Source organism: Panthera pardus, unplaced genomic scaffold (assembly GCF_024362965.1).
Source record: "Panthera pardus isolate Hobbes unplaced genomic scaffold, ASM2436296v1 HiC_scaffold_8, whole genome shotgun sequence".
Lineage (NCBI taxonomy): Eukaryota > Metazoa > Chordata > Mammalia > Carnivora > Felidae > Panthera > Panthera pardus.
This window is the reverse complement of record NW_026527013.1, coordinates 155,744,342-155,758,758: the sequence shown is the minus strand read 5'-3', so window position 1 is coordinate 155,758,758 and position 14,417 is coordinate 155,744,342. Positions and strand designations below refer to the sequence as shown.

At 38.5% G+C, this 14,417-nt stretch overlaps 1 protein-coding gene across 1 annotated transcript in view; it reads right to left on the bottom strand.

Moving 5' to 3' along the window:
• Positions 1–4,074: 4,074 nt before the first annotated feature.
• Positions 4,075–14,417, bottom strand: part of LOC109269136 (probable maltase-glucoamylase 2) — an 86,647-nt gene continuing 76,304 nt past the window's right edge. Inside the window, exons 46-48 of the mRNA XM_053896769.1 lie at positions 13,484–13,533; positions 10,017–10,190; positions 4,075–8,684 (exon numbers count right to left, since the gene is read on the bottom strand). Coding sequence (XP_053752744.1) covers positions 5,658–8,684; positions 10,017–10,190; positions 13,484–13,533 — 3,251 coding nt within the window. The 3' untranslated portion in view covers positions 4,075–5,657. The remainder of the gene's footprint in view (positions 8,685–10,016; positions 10,191–13,483; positions 13,534–14,417) is intronic.

The window sequence follows — 14,417 nt, the reverse complement described above, 5'->3', positions numbered from 1 at the left end:
TAACACAACAAATAATAAGTGAGTAATAACACATGTTTCTTGGAGCTGCAAATCACTAGAATTTTATAGACAATTATTTAAATAGCCAGAAAAGGGTGGCATTTAAATAAAAATAAGCAGGACTTTTCATAAAACTACAGGTCATGAGGGTGATGTTTGAGAAATAAGGAGCTCTGATCTAGGTGATTAATAGGAAAATAGTAGCCACCATCAAAAAAAATGGAAGGTTATCGTAGACATGGTTTAGGATGTGAAATTAAAGCTCATGAAATCATCTCTGAGGAGCCAAAATTCATATTTGTACCAGGAAAAATGTTTTAAAAATTAATACTGCCCAATAATTGAATGGGAAACCCTTCAAGAAAGTATTTAGTCAGATGTTGATGAAGACTGGAAAGATACAGTTTAGAGGAAATTTTAGGATGTAACAGTTTTAAACTACATAGTCCCTAAAGTCTGTTCCAACTCAGGTGTGCTTTCATTTGGGCATATATTGGGAAATAAGCTTGTGTTACATCCATAACATAGCCTGTCATCTATATTATCAACTCTGTATCTGACTAACCATCTATTTAAATAATCCAATAAAAGACTAAATTTTCCTCAAGCTGGAATTAGAAATATATATCTTCATAAAGATCATAGGATATGTTATAATTATAAATTTTAATTTACCCAGAAAGAAAAATATAATCTTGTCTAAATTGCAATAGCCAAAGTATGGAAAGAGCCCAAATGTCCACCGATGGATGAATGGATAAAGAAGATGTGGTGTATATATACAATGGAGTATTGCTCGGCAATCAAAAAGAATGAAATCTTGCCATTTGCAGCAACGTGGATGGAACTAGAGGGTATTGTGCTAAGTGAAATTAGTCAGTCAGAGAAAGACAAATATCATATGAATTCACTTATATGTGGAATTTAAAATACAAAGAAGATGAACATAGGGGAAGGGAAACAAAAATGATATAAAAACAGGGAGGGGGACAAAACATAAGAGACTCTCAAATACAGAGAACAAACTGAGGGTTGCTGGAGACACTGTGGGTGGAGGGATGGGCTAAATGGGCAAGGAGCATTAAGGAGGACACTTGTTTGGATGAGCACTGGGTGTTATACACAGGGGATGAATCACTGGAATCTACTCCTAATAATGATTATTTCACTATACGCTAACTAACTTGGATGCAAATTAAAAATAAATTTAAAAAATAAGAATACAGATGCTTTATAAAATGCAAAAAATAATCTTATCTAATTTGAAATTAGAATATTTTGTATTATTCTTGAAATTAACATAGATAACACTTCCAGCTGTGGGTAAAAGCAGTTTCCCAAAGATCTCTAAACATCTTGTGCCCAAATGAATCATTGTCTGTCCGGTTTGAGATCACCTTCTCTGAGGTTTTTCCATCACCAGGTGCCATCAAAGTGCCTCCAGCTATGGAGAATTGTTTTTTCTCCTCCCAGCATGGTGCCAACCCCATCTCGCCTCACATCCCATTCACTGTGGTGTGACTGTAAAAATGTGTATGCTTTATTTCAATGAACAGCTCAACATTTATATCCTATTTAGACAAAACCTAAGTGAATAGAAGTATAAACACATGCAGATAAGTTGAGAGACAACGATCACCCTGTCCACACCTCAGTGCAGAGACTAAACATAAGTCATTTTGGGGAAAACATCGTGCAACTCAATATCTCACTGCCAGAATAGGAGATAAACCAAAGCCTCTCCAAGCAATAGTGCTCACATTTATTCAGTGAATCACCATCAAATAACAGTGCTCTTTGAAGAGCATGAAGAAACACTGATATGTTAAAGTTCATTATACAAACCAGAGAAAATTTTACCAGCAGAAAATATGATGTTTGCTATGTAAGATAACGTGCATGAAAATACATGCACACGCACACACACACACACAAGATACACATACACACTGCACATGAACTCTACTGGCGATTTCAAAAGTTTTCTTGTCTGGTTTTTGTTCATATATTTTGTTCTTTCTAGAGGGAAACATATGAATAGCAGCAAGTATAAAAAGTTTAAGAAAAATACAGAAAAATAACATAAAACTGGGATAGTTGTATCTATTTATTTTATAAAGTGAGGAAAAGATGGGCATTATTTAATTTAGCAGTGAAGCATTTGAAAACATTTGAAAAAAGAGACTCAGAATAGCCTTATTACAAAGTACCAGCTCAAAGGAAAAACTGCTATGTATCAGGAAGATACATAGGGGAGGAAGAACAGAAAAGTGTAAATAGACATAAGGACACTCAGTGGATTAACAATAAAATTTGTATGACATTCTACAGACTGAAAATGTATTTCCATGTACATTGCAGTTCTGATGTTTCCTCCATCTTATAGATGAGGAAACTGAGGCAAGGGAAGACATGTCTACCTATAGCCATAGTCGCTGCAGCAACCTCATAGCAGGTGGTGTTCTTAGAGCTGGCCCAATGGGGTATATCATCCATGTTAGGGTCTGACAGAAGCACAGGGTCCAGCTAAGCTCAAGACCCAGAAGGAGCAAGCTGACACTTGCTTTTATCTCTTCTCTTTCCAGGTGTTCTCAACTTGGTTCCAGGATCATATCTTGTGCCTAGACTCTCAAGTTTCAGTTCTCAAGTTCCTTCAAACTTCTGAAGTCCAGGTTTCCTTTTTCCTGTTCTGTTTGTTGTTGTTGTTGTTGTTGTTGTTCTTTTTTTCAGGAGTACTTACCTTTACAAGATCCCAAATTTTCACTTATGGTTGATTTCTATACAAAGGGAATGAATTTTAGTAACTAAAGAACAATGGTTGTTTCAACAAATTTATCCTTGGTTTTCCAAATCCCAAGTGTTTTAGGTGAAGCCTTTGGCCAACTAATCTGCTTCAGTGTGGTGGGTTGGCAGCAGGACTCCCATGTGTCTTAGGACACAGAGCACTTTGTCCCATATCAGGGTTTGTGCTGCCCACCAGATAAGTGCACTGAAGCTCCCCTGGTAAAGAAACAAGTGAGGGAGTCTATGACCAAAGCCATTAGTACAGTTTGGAATTATGAGTTTTGTTTTGTTTGGAGTTGAAAGGTCAAATTAAGAGGCATACATACCCTGGTAGAAGGTCTATCAACTGTATTCAGAAGGCCACAGCTTGTGGGAAGACTTCAAAAGGCAAATGCAACTAACTGAGGAATCTGTGCCCCTCATGTGGAACTCTGTCAGGCCAGCCAGACAACAGTACAGGTGTGGTGCTAGATCAGAAGGCTACACAGATAGGTGTGCAGTAGGGGGTAGACATTCATGTGTGGTTAGAACCTCAAGTCGCAGATGCTGGAGTTTTTGAGTGCTGGGGAAGTTCAATGTATTTGACCTGGACCCGAGAGTGGATCCAGGCCATTGTGGCCCTATGGAAGTGATCCTCAAACTCTTTGGTCTCACAACCCCTTTAGGTTCAAATTTAATGAAGACCTTATGCTTGGTTTAGGTGGCTTATATTTGCTAACATGTACTGCATTTGAAATTAAAATTAAGTCATTTGTAAAATACTTTGTGAAATATTTATTTTTTCATTCATCAAGAATACAATGTATCAATTACATGTTAACATAAATAATGCATTTTTATGAAAAACAGCTATATTTCAAAGCATAAAACAGTGAAAAGAATGATATTTTGTATTTTGTAAATCTGTTTAATGTCTATTGTAATCGAGACAGCTAGATTCTTGTGTCTGTTTCTATATTCATCTACTGTGATAGCACACAGCATAAAGTCTCTGGAAAATGCCACTGTATATTAACAGAGAATGAGAGTGAAAAAGGAAATTAATGGCATAGTATTATGAAGATAGATTTGGCCTTGTGAACCCCAGAAAGAGTTCTGTGGCCTCCCATGGGCACCCAAACTACATTTTGAGAATACTGTCTAGGGTTAAGCCTTCAATAGCATTCAACTGGCCATATTCAGTTATGACTATGAGTCTCTTTATGGGGTCTGGCTAATCTAAGAAAGTAACAGACCAAGGGAAAAATAGTAAATTTGGATATGAAAGACCAAGAACATGCTGAAAGAGTCTTCATGGTGGAATATAATGGAAAAGCTGGTAGGTAAGAGAAAAAGTAAACAAGAACTCTGACCCCAGGGCAGAGACTATCTCTCCTATGCCATATTTTTAAGTATCCATCTCCATCTGCGTGATTTCTGGTCTACAGAAGAGTTAGAGACTTGTAAGTGAATCCAGCCATTCAGGGTAACATCAAGGGCCTAAAATGATCTCCTAAGATGAACTGTAATTACCTGGAAGTACTTTTAATATCTGCACATAAAAGTACTTCTCAAATTTGTAGTAAGACTATCAGTAGCACTTATGGAAGTAGTGGTTGCAAAGTTTAGGAAGTTATGTTTTTAACATCTACAATCACAATTTTATTTCCTATAGTAGTAAGAGTAATCATTTTTTTTAAATTTTTTTTAATGTTTATTTATTTTTGAGACAGAGAGAGACAGAGCATGAACGGGGGAGGGGCAGAGAGAGAGGGAGACAGAATCGGAAGCAGGGTCCAGGCTCTGAGCCATCAGCCCAGAGCCTGATGCGGGGCTTGAACTCACCGACCTCGAGATCGTGACCTGGGTTGAAGTCGGACGCTTAACCGACTGAGCCACCCAGGCGCCCCAAAAGTAATCATATTTTTAATGTAATTATTTTAGTTCCTGGAGTCAAAGTATGTACAAGATCTATAATGATAGCACTTTCCATATCTATAGTTATAGCTAGGATGTAGGATTGCTTTAGAAGCAATAATACTTTCAAGATGTGTAATAGTGAATTGCTATATTGGTAGCCATGGTATGTGGGAAAGTCCCTAAGAAAATAAAGCATTATTTTTTAACATTGCTAATTAAATAATCTACTATGATATTAATAACTGTTGCTTTATTGGCCATGTGAGTGCCCCATATCACCAGTGCTGTCAGTTATGGTATCATGTCTTATAACCCAAGAATAAGTTAGGTTACTTCAATAACTACACCTAAAACAATAGTATTTACAGAGCCTAATATCGTATTATCTGAGCTACCAAAATTATCTATGAAGTCTCTAGCAAAGATGTATAACATATCTACAGTTTAATTGCTGGGACTACAGGAGTTATAATTTTCAAAATAGGAGTATATATTCTGGCTGCAAAAGAAGTATCCATGCCTTCTTTAATTACACTTATAAAAGTAGTCATGGATACATCTTTAGACATATCTGCAAAGTTTACAGTGCTCAGAATAGCCATATATGTAAAAGCTAATGTTAACATTTGTGAAAACTTACGTAGCATAAGATCATGTATCTGTTCATTCATTTTTTATATCTGTAATACTTGTTTTTTTCAAGTTTATGTATTTATTTGGAGAGGGTATGTGTGTGTGTGTGCACATGTAAGAGTTGGGGAGTGGCAGAGAGAAAGGGGGAGAGAGAGAGAATCCTAAGCAGGCTCCACACTGTCAGTGCAGAGCCCAGTGCAGGGCTTGATCTCATGAAATGTGAGATCATGACCTAAGCTGAAATCAAGAGTCAGACTCTTAGCCAGCTGAACCACCCAGGTGCCCCTGTAATAGTTTTTTTAAAGAGATGTCCATAGTAACTGTCCTGCTTCGAGTAGTAATCATGGAACTAGAGTAGCATTTATGGTGTTTGCAATGTAGGTAGATACAGGAGTAGAAGCATCCATTGTTGTTCTATCAAGAATGGTAGTGTTTAAAGCATATATGGTAATATTTGTACTATCTGTGGTAGCATTAGTTGCAACAATAGGTAAATAACTAACTGCAGAGTTGGCTGTTACCTGATTGTGAGCTGCTGTGTCTAGAAGAACAGTCATTAATGTGTCTGAGGCCATTGTAGCATTTGGAATAGAAACATGGGTAGTGTTATATGGAACACTGTTAGAGTTATCTGCATCAGTAATATTTACTGCATGCCCTGTGCCGTTTACAGTGTTGGTGGTGGTATTAGCTATTACACTAGTGCTAGGAGAATAAATATCTGTCGAAGAAGGAGTAGACGTTGTAGGAATAGTAATGCTAGTGCTATTCCCACCGGATATCGTAAGGGAAGGAGAACTGGTAATAGGAGTGTGGTTGCCAGCGCTAGCAACATCAGTACTTGTAAAAGAAGTCGTTACCATAGCAATAGCAGTGTTTGTATCATAAGTACTTACAGAAAAAGGAGTTGTAATAGGAAAACTGTTGTTAGTAGTATTATCACCCGCATTCATAGGAGAAGCAGTGGGTGTAATTAAAACACTATTATTAATGGTAGTGGTATCGATACTTATTGGGGAAAGAGTAGCGGTAATAAGAACACTAGTATTGGTGCTAGCATCAGTAGTATTTGTTGGGAAGGGGGTGGTTGTGATAGGATGAATACTACTAGTATTGGCAGTAGTACTGGTAGCAGATGGTATAGTGGTATCAGGAATAGTAGTACTAGTTGTAACTTCAATAGTACTTGTAGGGAAAAGAGCTGTTGCAATGGGAAGAGTAGTAGTAGCATTAGCCGTAGTTGTAGGGGAAGGTGTAGTGGTATCAGGATGGGTAGTACTAGTGGTAACTTCAGTAGTACTTGTTGGGAAAGGAGTGGTTGTGACAGGAAGAGTACTAGTGCTAGCAGTGGTACTTGTAGGGGACAGTGTAGTGGTATTAGGAATAATAGTACTAGTTGTAAGTTCAATAGTACTTGTTGGGAATGGAGTGGTTGTGACAGGAAGAGTACTAGTGTTAGCAGTAGGAATACTTGTAGAGGATGGTATAGTGACATGAGAATAGGTAGCATTAGCTATAGCTTCAGTAATACTTGTTGGGAAAGGAGTGGGAGTGATAGGAAGAGGAGTAGTACTAGCAGTCATACTTGTAGGGGTGGGTGTCGTGGTATCAGGATATGTAGTGCTGGTTGTAAATTCAATAGTACTTGCTGGGAAAGCAGTGGTTGTGATAAGAAGAGTACTAGTGCTAGCATTCATAGTTAGAGGGGCAGGTGTAGTGGTATCAGGTCCAGAAGTACTAGTTGTAGCTTCACTAGCACTTGTTGGGAAAGGAGTGGTTGTAATAGGAAGCGTAGTATTAGAAATAGTACTTGTAGGGGAAGGTGTAATGGTATTAGTAATAGTAGTACTAGTTGTAAGTTCAATAGTACTTGTTTGCAAAGGACTAGTACTAGTGCTAGCAGTAGGGGTACTTGTAGAAGATGGTGTAGTGGCATCAGAACTGGTAGTACTTGTCACTTCAATAGTACTTGTTGGGAAAGGAGTGGTTGTGACAGGAAGAGTATTAGTACTACTAGTAGTAGTAGTACTTGTAGCAGCAGGTGTAGGGGTATCAGGACCAGCAGTACTAGTTGTCACTTCAATAGTACTTGTTGGGAAAGGAGTGGTTGTGATAGGCAGAGTACTAGTACTAGTACTAGTGCTTGTAGGGGCAGGTGTGGTGGTATCAGCACCAGCAGTACTAGTTGTCCCTTCAATAGTACTTGTTGCGAAAGGAGTGGTTGTGATCGGCAGAGTACTAGTACTAGCAGCAGGAGTACTTGTAGAGGATGGCGTAGTGGCATCAGAACTGGTAGTACTCATTGTCACTTCAGTGGTACTTGTTGAGAAAGGAGTGGTTGTGATCAGCAGAGTACTAGTAATACTACTAGTAGTAGTGCTTGTAGGGGCAGGTGTGGTGGTATCAGCACCAGCAGTACTAGTTGTCCCTTCAATAGTACTTGTTGCGAAAGGAGTGGTTGTGATCGGCAGAGCACTAGTACTACTACTAGTAGTAGTACTTGTAGGGGCAGGTGTGGTGGTATCAGGACCAGCAGCACTAGTTGTCACTTCAATAGTACTTGTTGGGAAAGGAGTGGTTGTGATAAGAGTACTAATACTACTAGTAGTACTTGTAGGGGCAGGTGTGGTGGTATCAGGACCAGCAGTACTAGTTGTCATTTCAATAGTACTTGTTGGGAAAGGAGTGGTTGTGACAGGCAGAGTACTAGGACTACTACTAGTAGTAGTACTTGTAGCAGCAGGTGTAGTGGTATCAGCACCAGCAGTACTAGTTGTCACTTCAATAGTACTTGTTGCGAAAGGAGTGGTTGTGATAAGAGTACTAATACTACTAGTAGCACTTGTAGCAGCAGGTGTAGGGGTATCAGGACCAGCAGTACTTGTTGTCACTTCAATAGTACTTGTTGGGAAAGGAGTGGTTGTGATCGGCAGAGTACTAGGACTAGCAGCAGAGGTACTTGTAGAGGATGGTGTAGTGGGATCAGAACTGGTAGTACTAGTTGTCATTTCAATAGTACTTGTTGAGAAAGGAGTGGTTGTGATAGGAAGAGTACTAGTGCTAGCAGTAGGGGTACTTGTAGAGGATGGTGTAGTGCTATTAGTAATAGTAGTATTTGTTGTATCTTCCATAGTACTTGTTGGGAAAGGAGTGGTTGTGATAGGAAGAGTCGTAGTAGTACTCGCAGAACTAGTGATAACAGTTTCAAAAGTGGTAGCCTTAGTCGTAACTGTAGAAGGATGTAGAGACTCTGTCGGGAAGGTACTTGTCATAGGTGTAGTGGAAATTATAGGGCCACCGTATATCCAGGTAACCTCAGTTAGTTTTTCCAGGTTGATAATCTTGTCAGTCAATTGAATTGTTAGTATCTGCCAGAAAATAAGAGATAAAGTTGGTGTTTCAGAACTACTTAAACATTATATTTAAGGCATATTTCAAATTATAATTTAACAAAAACAGATGTATTCACTCTTTTTCCAGAGAGTAATAAAAGGATATAGATTCCTTTCCAGGTCACTGATTCTAGACAGATAAACAGAAGGATATGTTGTGTACATGATCCCTGTGCTGGAAATCTGTGTCTTTCCAGTTCATCAGGCCAAACCACATTGCTTTCAAGTATTCGAGGCTTTGATAAAAACCAACATGTATTAAAATCTCATTGCTTTGCCACTAGATTTTAACTTTCCCAAAGGCAGGCTGGTTTCATGTTTCACCATCCCCAATGCTGAGTATAAGTGCCTGGCATATAATAGGCATCTGATATGCTACTAAGTTTCCTAAAAAGAAGGTGTTGAGAAATTTTCTGCATCAGTCTTAACCAGGGTGGTCTTGAACACAATAGTCCAGGAAAAATGTGTTGAAGTAGATAATTAGAAAGGACTAGAGAGAGAGAAGCTATCTTAGTGTTCAGAGGGGCGTTTTCCACAATCCAGATATTAGCAGGTCACTCTTTCACTGCTTGGAAAACAGGAATTATACTTACCTATTTTCCCTTCTGAATGATACCACCTAAGAGTCACTAGTTCATACTTAGGACAGGTCTAGTGTTCTAACGTGGGATACCTTTCCCTCTGTGGTTACTCTTGGTACCTCTGCTGGTAATTTGTCTTCCGCATAGGCATCTCCTACAGCAGACCCTGGTAGAGGGTCTAGTAGCATCTGCTATTTATGTCACTCCGTTTTGTTAACCAAATAATTTTACCTCACATCACAGGTGGGACATATTCACTTTGATGATGACCACAGTTTACTGCCAATTTTCACCAACCTACAAGATCTATCAATTTGACCAGGGGTTAATTTCCCTGGGAGTAATTTCAGGAAGAAGGGAGAAAATCTCCAACAATTTTTATGGGATCACTCTTCTTTTGTTTTAGCCTCTTTCACAGAAGCAAATAAATTTTGTGATGCTAGCCCGAGAGGCTAACTTTACTTAACACATAGCACCATTTCTGGGAAACACATGGAAAGGATTTCATCAGACTACTAAACATTGATCCCTGGACTACATTGGGAAGACTGCCGACGTTGCACATTTCACAACAGGATTCGATACTCACAATTTTTCATGAACATACTATTGCACATATCTCTATAGCCTTTCAAATAGAAGCACATAAAAGAATGATAATAGTGGTGATAATTTGGCAGAATAATAAATTTAACTTATAATATGATAATATTCCTTTGAGACATACCTGATTGTAAGGGTCACTCTTGAAATTCTTCTCCATGAATTGCTTGTTGTCATAAGTAAAAGTGACTTGTGTCACATAAGTAGAGTTTAGCCCCCAGATTTTAATATATCCAACTTTCAGTGGATTTGAGTCACTCAAATACTTATTGTGCACGGTCTGGATTTGCAATATGTTCTATGAAGAATATGTAAAAAGAAAAAAAATACTTAATACGTCTGCTGATAGACTATACTTCACTTTAAAATGTTAAGAAACCTCAAATTAGTATTGTTGTGCTGGTTTGCTGTTTTAATTCTTAAACACCTCATGAAGAAACACTTCCTGAGTACCTGCTACAACAAATTTGATAATGCCAACATTACGAAAGTTATTTTACCTATACTGTTACTAATTCTTATAAGGATCTTGAAAAGAAAGCATCATTATCTCAGTTTTACATGAGGAAACAGGCTCTGGGAGTGAAGTGAGCAGCTAAATGATATAGATACGTTTGGAATCATGATGGGGCTCTGAGCATTGTACTGTGTGAGTTAACACAGGGTGAACAAAGAATTATGGCAAACAGTCCCTAGACTAAGGACAGTTTGCAACAAATATAGGGACTTGACTAAATCACGAACTTGATTAAGCATCAACACAAGGGTTAAACCAATGTGAGATAAGTGGCAATGTAGAGCATGATTAAGGCCTAAATGAAAAAAAAAAGAAGAGAGAGGGAAACAAACCACAAGAGACCCTTAACAACAGAGAACAAACTGAGGGTTGATGGAGGGAAGTAGGTGAGGAGTGGGCTAGATGGTGATTGGGCATTCAGGAGGGCACTTGTTGGGATGAGCACTGGGTGTTATATGTTAAGTGATGAATCACTAAATTCTACTCCTGAAACCAATATTGCACTATATGTTAACAAGCTAAAGTTTAAATTAAAAAAAAAAGAAAATCATAGTGAATATTTGTCATGGGTGTTGAGAGAAAGGAGAAATCACTGTGGAATAGGGTGGTCAAGAGAGGACTTAGGAAGGACATGGAACTTCAGGAAGCCTGGAAGGATGGATGGAGTTATAAAGGTAAAATGAGAAAGGGAATGGGGGCAGGGACACGTTGAAGAAAGGCACATTCATTGAGCGCAAGAGCTACGGTAGCTGGTGCTGAGCCAACTGGAATAAGACTGGTTACAATGTAAGATAGGAAAATGAAGATTTTATACAATAAATCAAGGGGATAGTGGCAATAGAATGATGGTATAAACTCCTTAACTGGCAACAGTAGAAAGAAAAAAAAATATGTTCAATTTTCTTTATGGAGAATTTAATAAGACTTTGAGACTGATTGCACAAGCAGAATCAAGGGGAAATTAAGACAAATGGATAGAACTTGAAGTAAATGGGTGTGCTGAAGCCAGTTGGCACTTACTGATTCAAGAGACCCTACGGTTAAGTTGCCTAGAATTTTGCAGGCCAGTTGATAGCTTGAAATTGGCTAAAATGGTGGGAGTACTTACACCACAGGAATTAGCAAATGCTACAAATCAGCCCCACACCCGCATAACCCCGTACCAGCCAGCACACCATTGGTAATTTTTTTAAAGTTTATTTATTTATTTTTGAGAGAGAGCGAGCACGGGGGGGAGGGGCAGAGAGAAAGGGAGACAGAGAATCCCAAGCAGACTCTGTGCTGTCAGCACAGAGCCCAACGTGGGACTCGAACTCATGAACCGTGAGATCATGACCTGAGCTCAAATCAAGAGTCAGAGGCGTAACTGACTGAACCACCCAGGCACCCCTCAACACCACTGATAATTACCCACAGGGAAAGTTAGAAGCGTTCTTTCATTTCAAGCCACTGATCCTTAGAAAAAATTCCATCAAGTGTCACAGAGAAATACAAATTTATTTATCCCTTGTTTAGAATAACAGAAGAATGGAATATTAGAGTTAGAAACTATTTGCAGGCGCTTTATCATCAAGAAACACATATTAAACAGGGGAAGTTGCCTTCCCTAGGTTAAATAACTAGTTAGCAGTAGAAATAGAACTAAAATCCAGGGCTTCTAAATCAATGTGAGCCATATATGTAATTGTTAATGTTCTCATAGCCACATATTTTTAAAGTAAGAAGAAATAGGAGAAATTGATTTAAAAATACATTTTATTTAACCCAATATATCCCAAATGTTATTATTTTTAACATTTATTCAATATAAAAATATTAATGAGGTATTTTACAATCTTTCAAATATTTCAAGTTAAGATGGTCACATTTCTAGTGCTCAATGGTCACATGTGGCTAGTAGCTATCATATTGGCTAATGCAGCTCTAATAAGATATTCTCTCAGTCCTGGGTACCATGTTTTAAGAGGAATCTAGACTAATTGTGGTCGAAACAGAATAATCAGATCTGGAAACCCATAGAAGCACAAAACAGGAGAAGTGTGAAGTTTGCCTGCAGATGTATAATTCTGAGAGAAGACAGAGAGTATACACAATGGACATCTTCAAATCCCTGAAGCAGTATTATGTATAAAAGACAATAGATTTGTGTTATACTATTCCTTAAATGCAAATAGGTAAAAATTATAGAGAAGCAAATTCCAGGTCTGACATAGAATGATCATTTAACATGCCTGGTAGATTGGTTGTATTAATTTCTCTAATTATTCACCCTTCCCTATCCATACCCTTTTCTATGTAATTTTGGCAATGCCCTCTCTCTGGATGGGGCGTTCTATTCCACCTTTGTCTTTGAGCTTGGCCATGTAACTCTCCCTCGCTAATAGGATAGTAGTCAACTTGCTGCAAATTGGAGATTTTAAAAAGTGCTCAAGCATTTCCACTACTGTTTTTGTCCTCTTCTGAGGTCATGAAAAGGTCATGCCCAGACCTGCCCATAAGGCCATCCTAGGCCATCGAAGAGCCAGCTGACAGGTATGAGTGAGCACAGTCAGGATCACCCTAGTAGCCTAACAGTTCCGCAACTGAGCGCAGATGCATGTGAGCCAGCCAAGATCAGGCAGGTCCAGCCCATAACATCTGACCAGAACTTCCGAACACTACAAACTCATGAGCTAAATAAGTATGTATTGTTACGTACTGCTGAAGTTTTGAGGTTGTTTGTTACACACCATTGTTATGCAATAGATAACTGATCTAGCATTTATCCTGCAAAATATTATTAGCCAAGAAATGCTGTTTCATCCCCAGAAAACATGTTGTACATTTAAGGACTCATTTTGTAACCAGCATTATATGAATTACAAGCATCTTTTTAGAGAATGATGGCATATTGGGTAATTGTCAAAACAAGGACTATCCTTATATTAGTTATCAACAGACCCAAATTATAAATGTAAAGGCAGGAAGTTCCTCCTCCTAAGAGGCAGAGTATTATTTCAATACAGTTAACTGATAACACTTAACCTGCAGCTGACTGGGAATGGATTTATAAAATTCAATAAAAATAGTCTTACCTGAGCTGCTATAAAGTTTGCCAAGAAATAGTTTCCATTTTCATAGGTATCTGCAAGTAAGAAAAAAAGAGTAAGTGACTAGTCGTTGCTTCAACTATAGCAGATAATGTTGCATTCAGTCAACGGGGTCACAGTCACTGATCAGGATAATCATGACCTCTCTGAGGAACACTAAGGATAGTAGCCAAGGGACTATTTCACCCCAGGGTAGTATGGGGATGTACAGATAAGAGGATGTTTCAAGTATGGGTCAAGTGGTTATAAAAAGTGGTTATAAAAGTGGAAAATCTTGGTTGAACTCAGGATAGATACCCCAGATGAGGAAACATGGAGGCTAGTGATCGCTTTTTTCTGTGCTGAAATAGCAAGCATGTAGCCATGAGAGTTGACATGGCTATGATGGTAAAGGCTCAAAGCAGAGGACAGTGGTGAGGAATTCAGGCTTTCAAGTCAGATTGGCATGGATTCAAATCCCTGCTCTCATACTTAGTTGTTGTACAAGCTCAGGCAAGTAACTTAACATTCTGTCACCTGTAAAATGGAGATAATAATAGTACCTAGTTCATGGCATGCTGCATGAGCAGAATAAGTGCTCAAAATGTATTGTTCACTATCATTATCTGCATCTTCATTATTCTTCTCTCCCTACTCTTAGATCATCCCACCACAGTGCTCTAGTTCACAAGCCCTCCTGCCTCTACAAAACTTAGTCCATCAGTTCTTCCCCAGACCCTCTCTGCTCCTCCAGGCTCCAATTAGGCTCCAAAGTACTCCATTCTGACTATCCCTTTTACTAGACTCTATATCAAGCAACCGCATCTCCACATCTCCTTTTTAGTGCCATCTTATCTCAAAAAAGGTAGCCTCTGTTTGTTATGTCCGTGTACTCAACTCATAATTCAATCCAACATCTCCTACACTTCAGTTACTATGT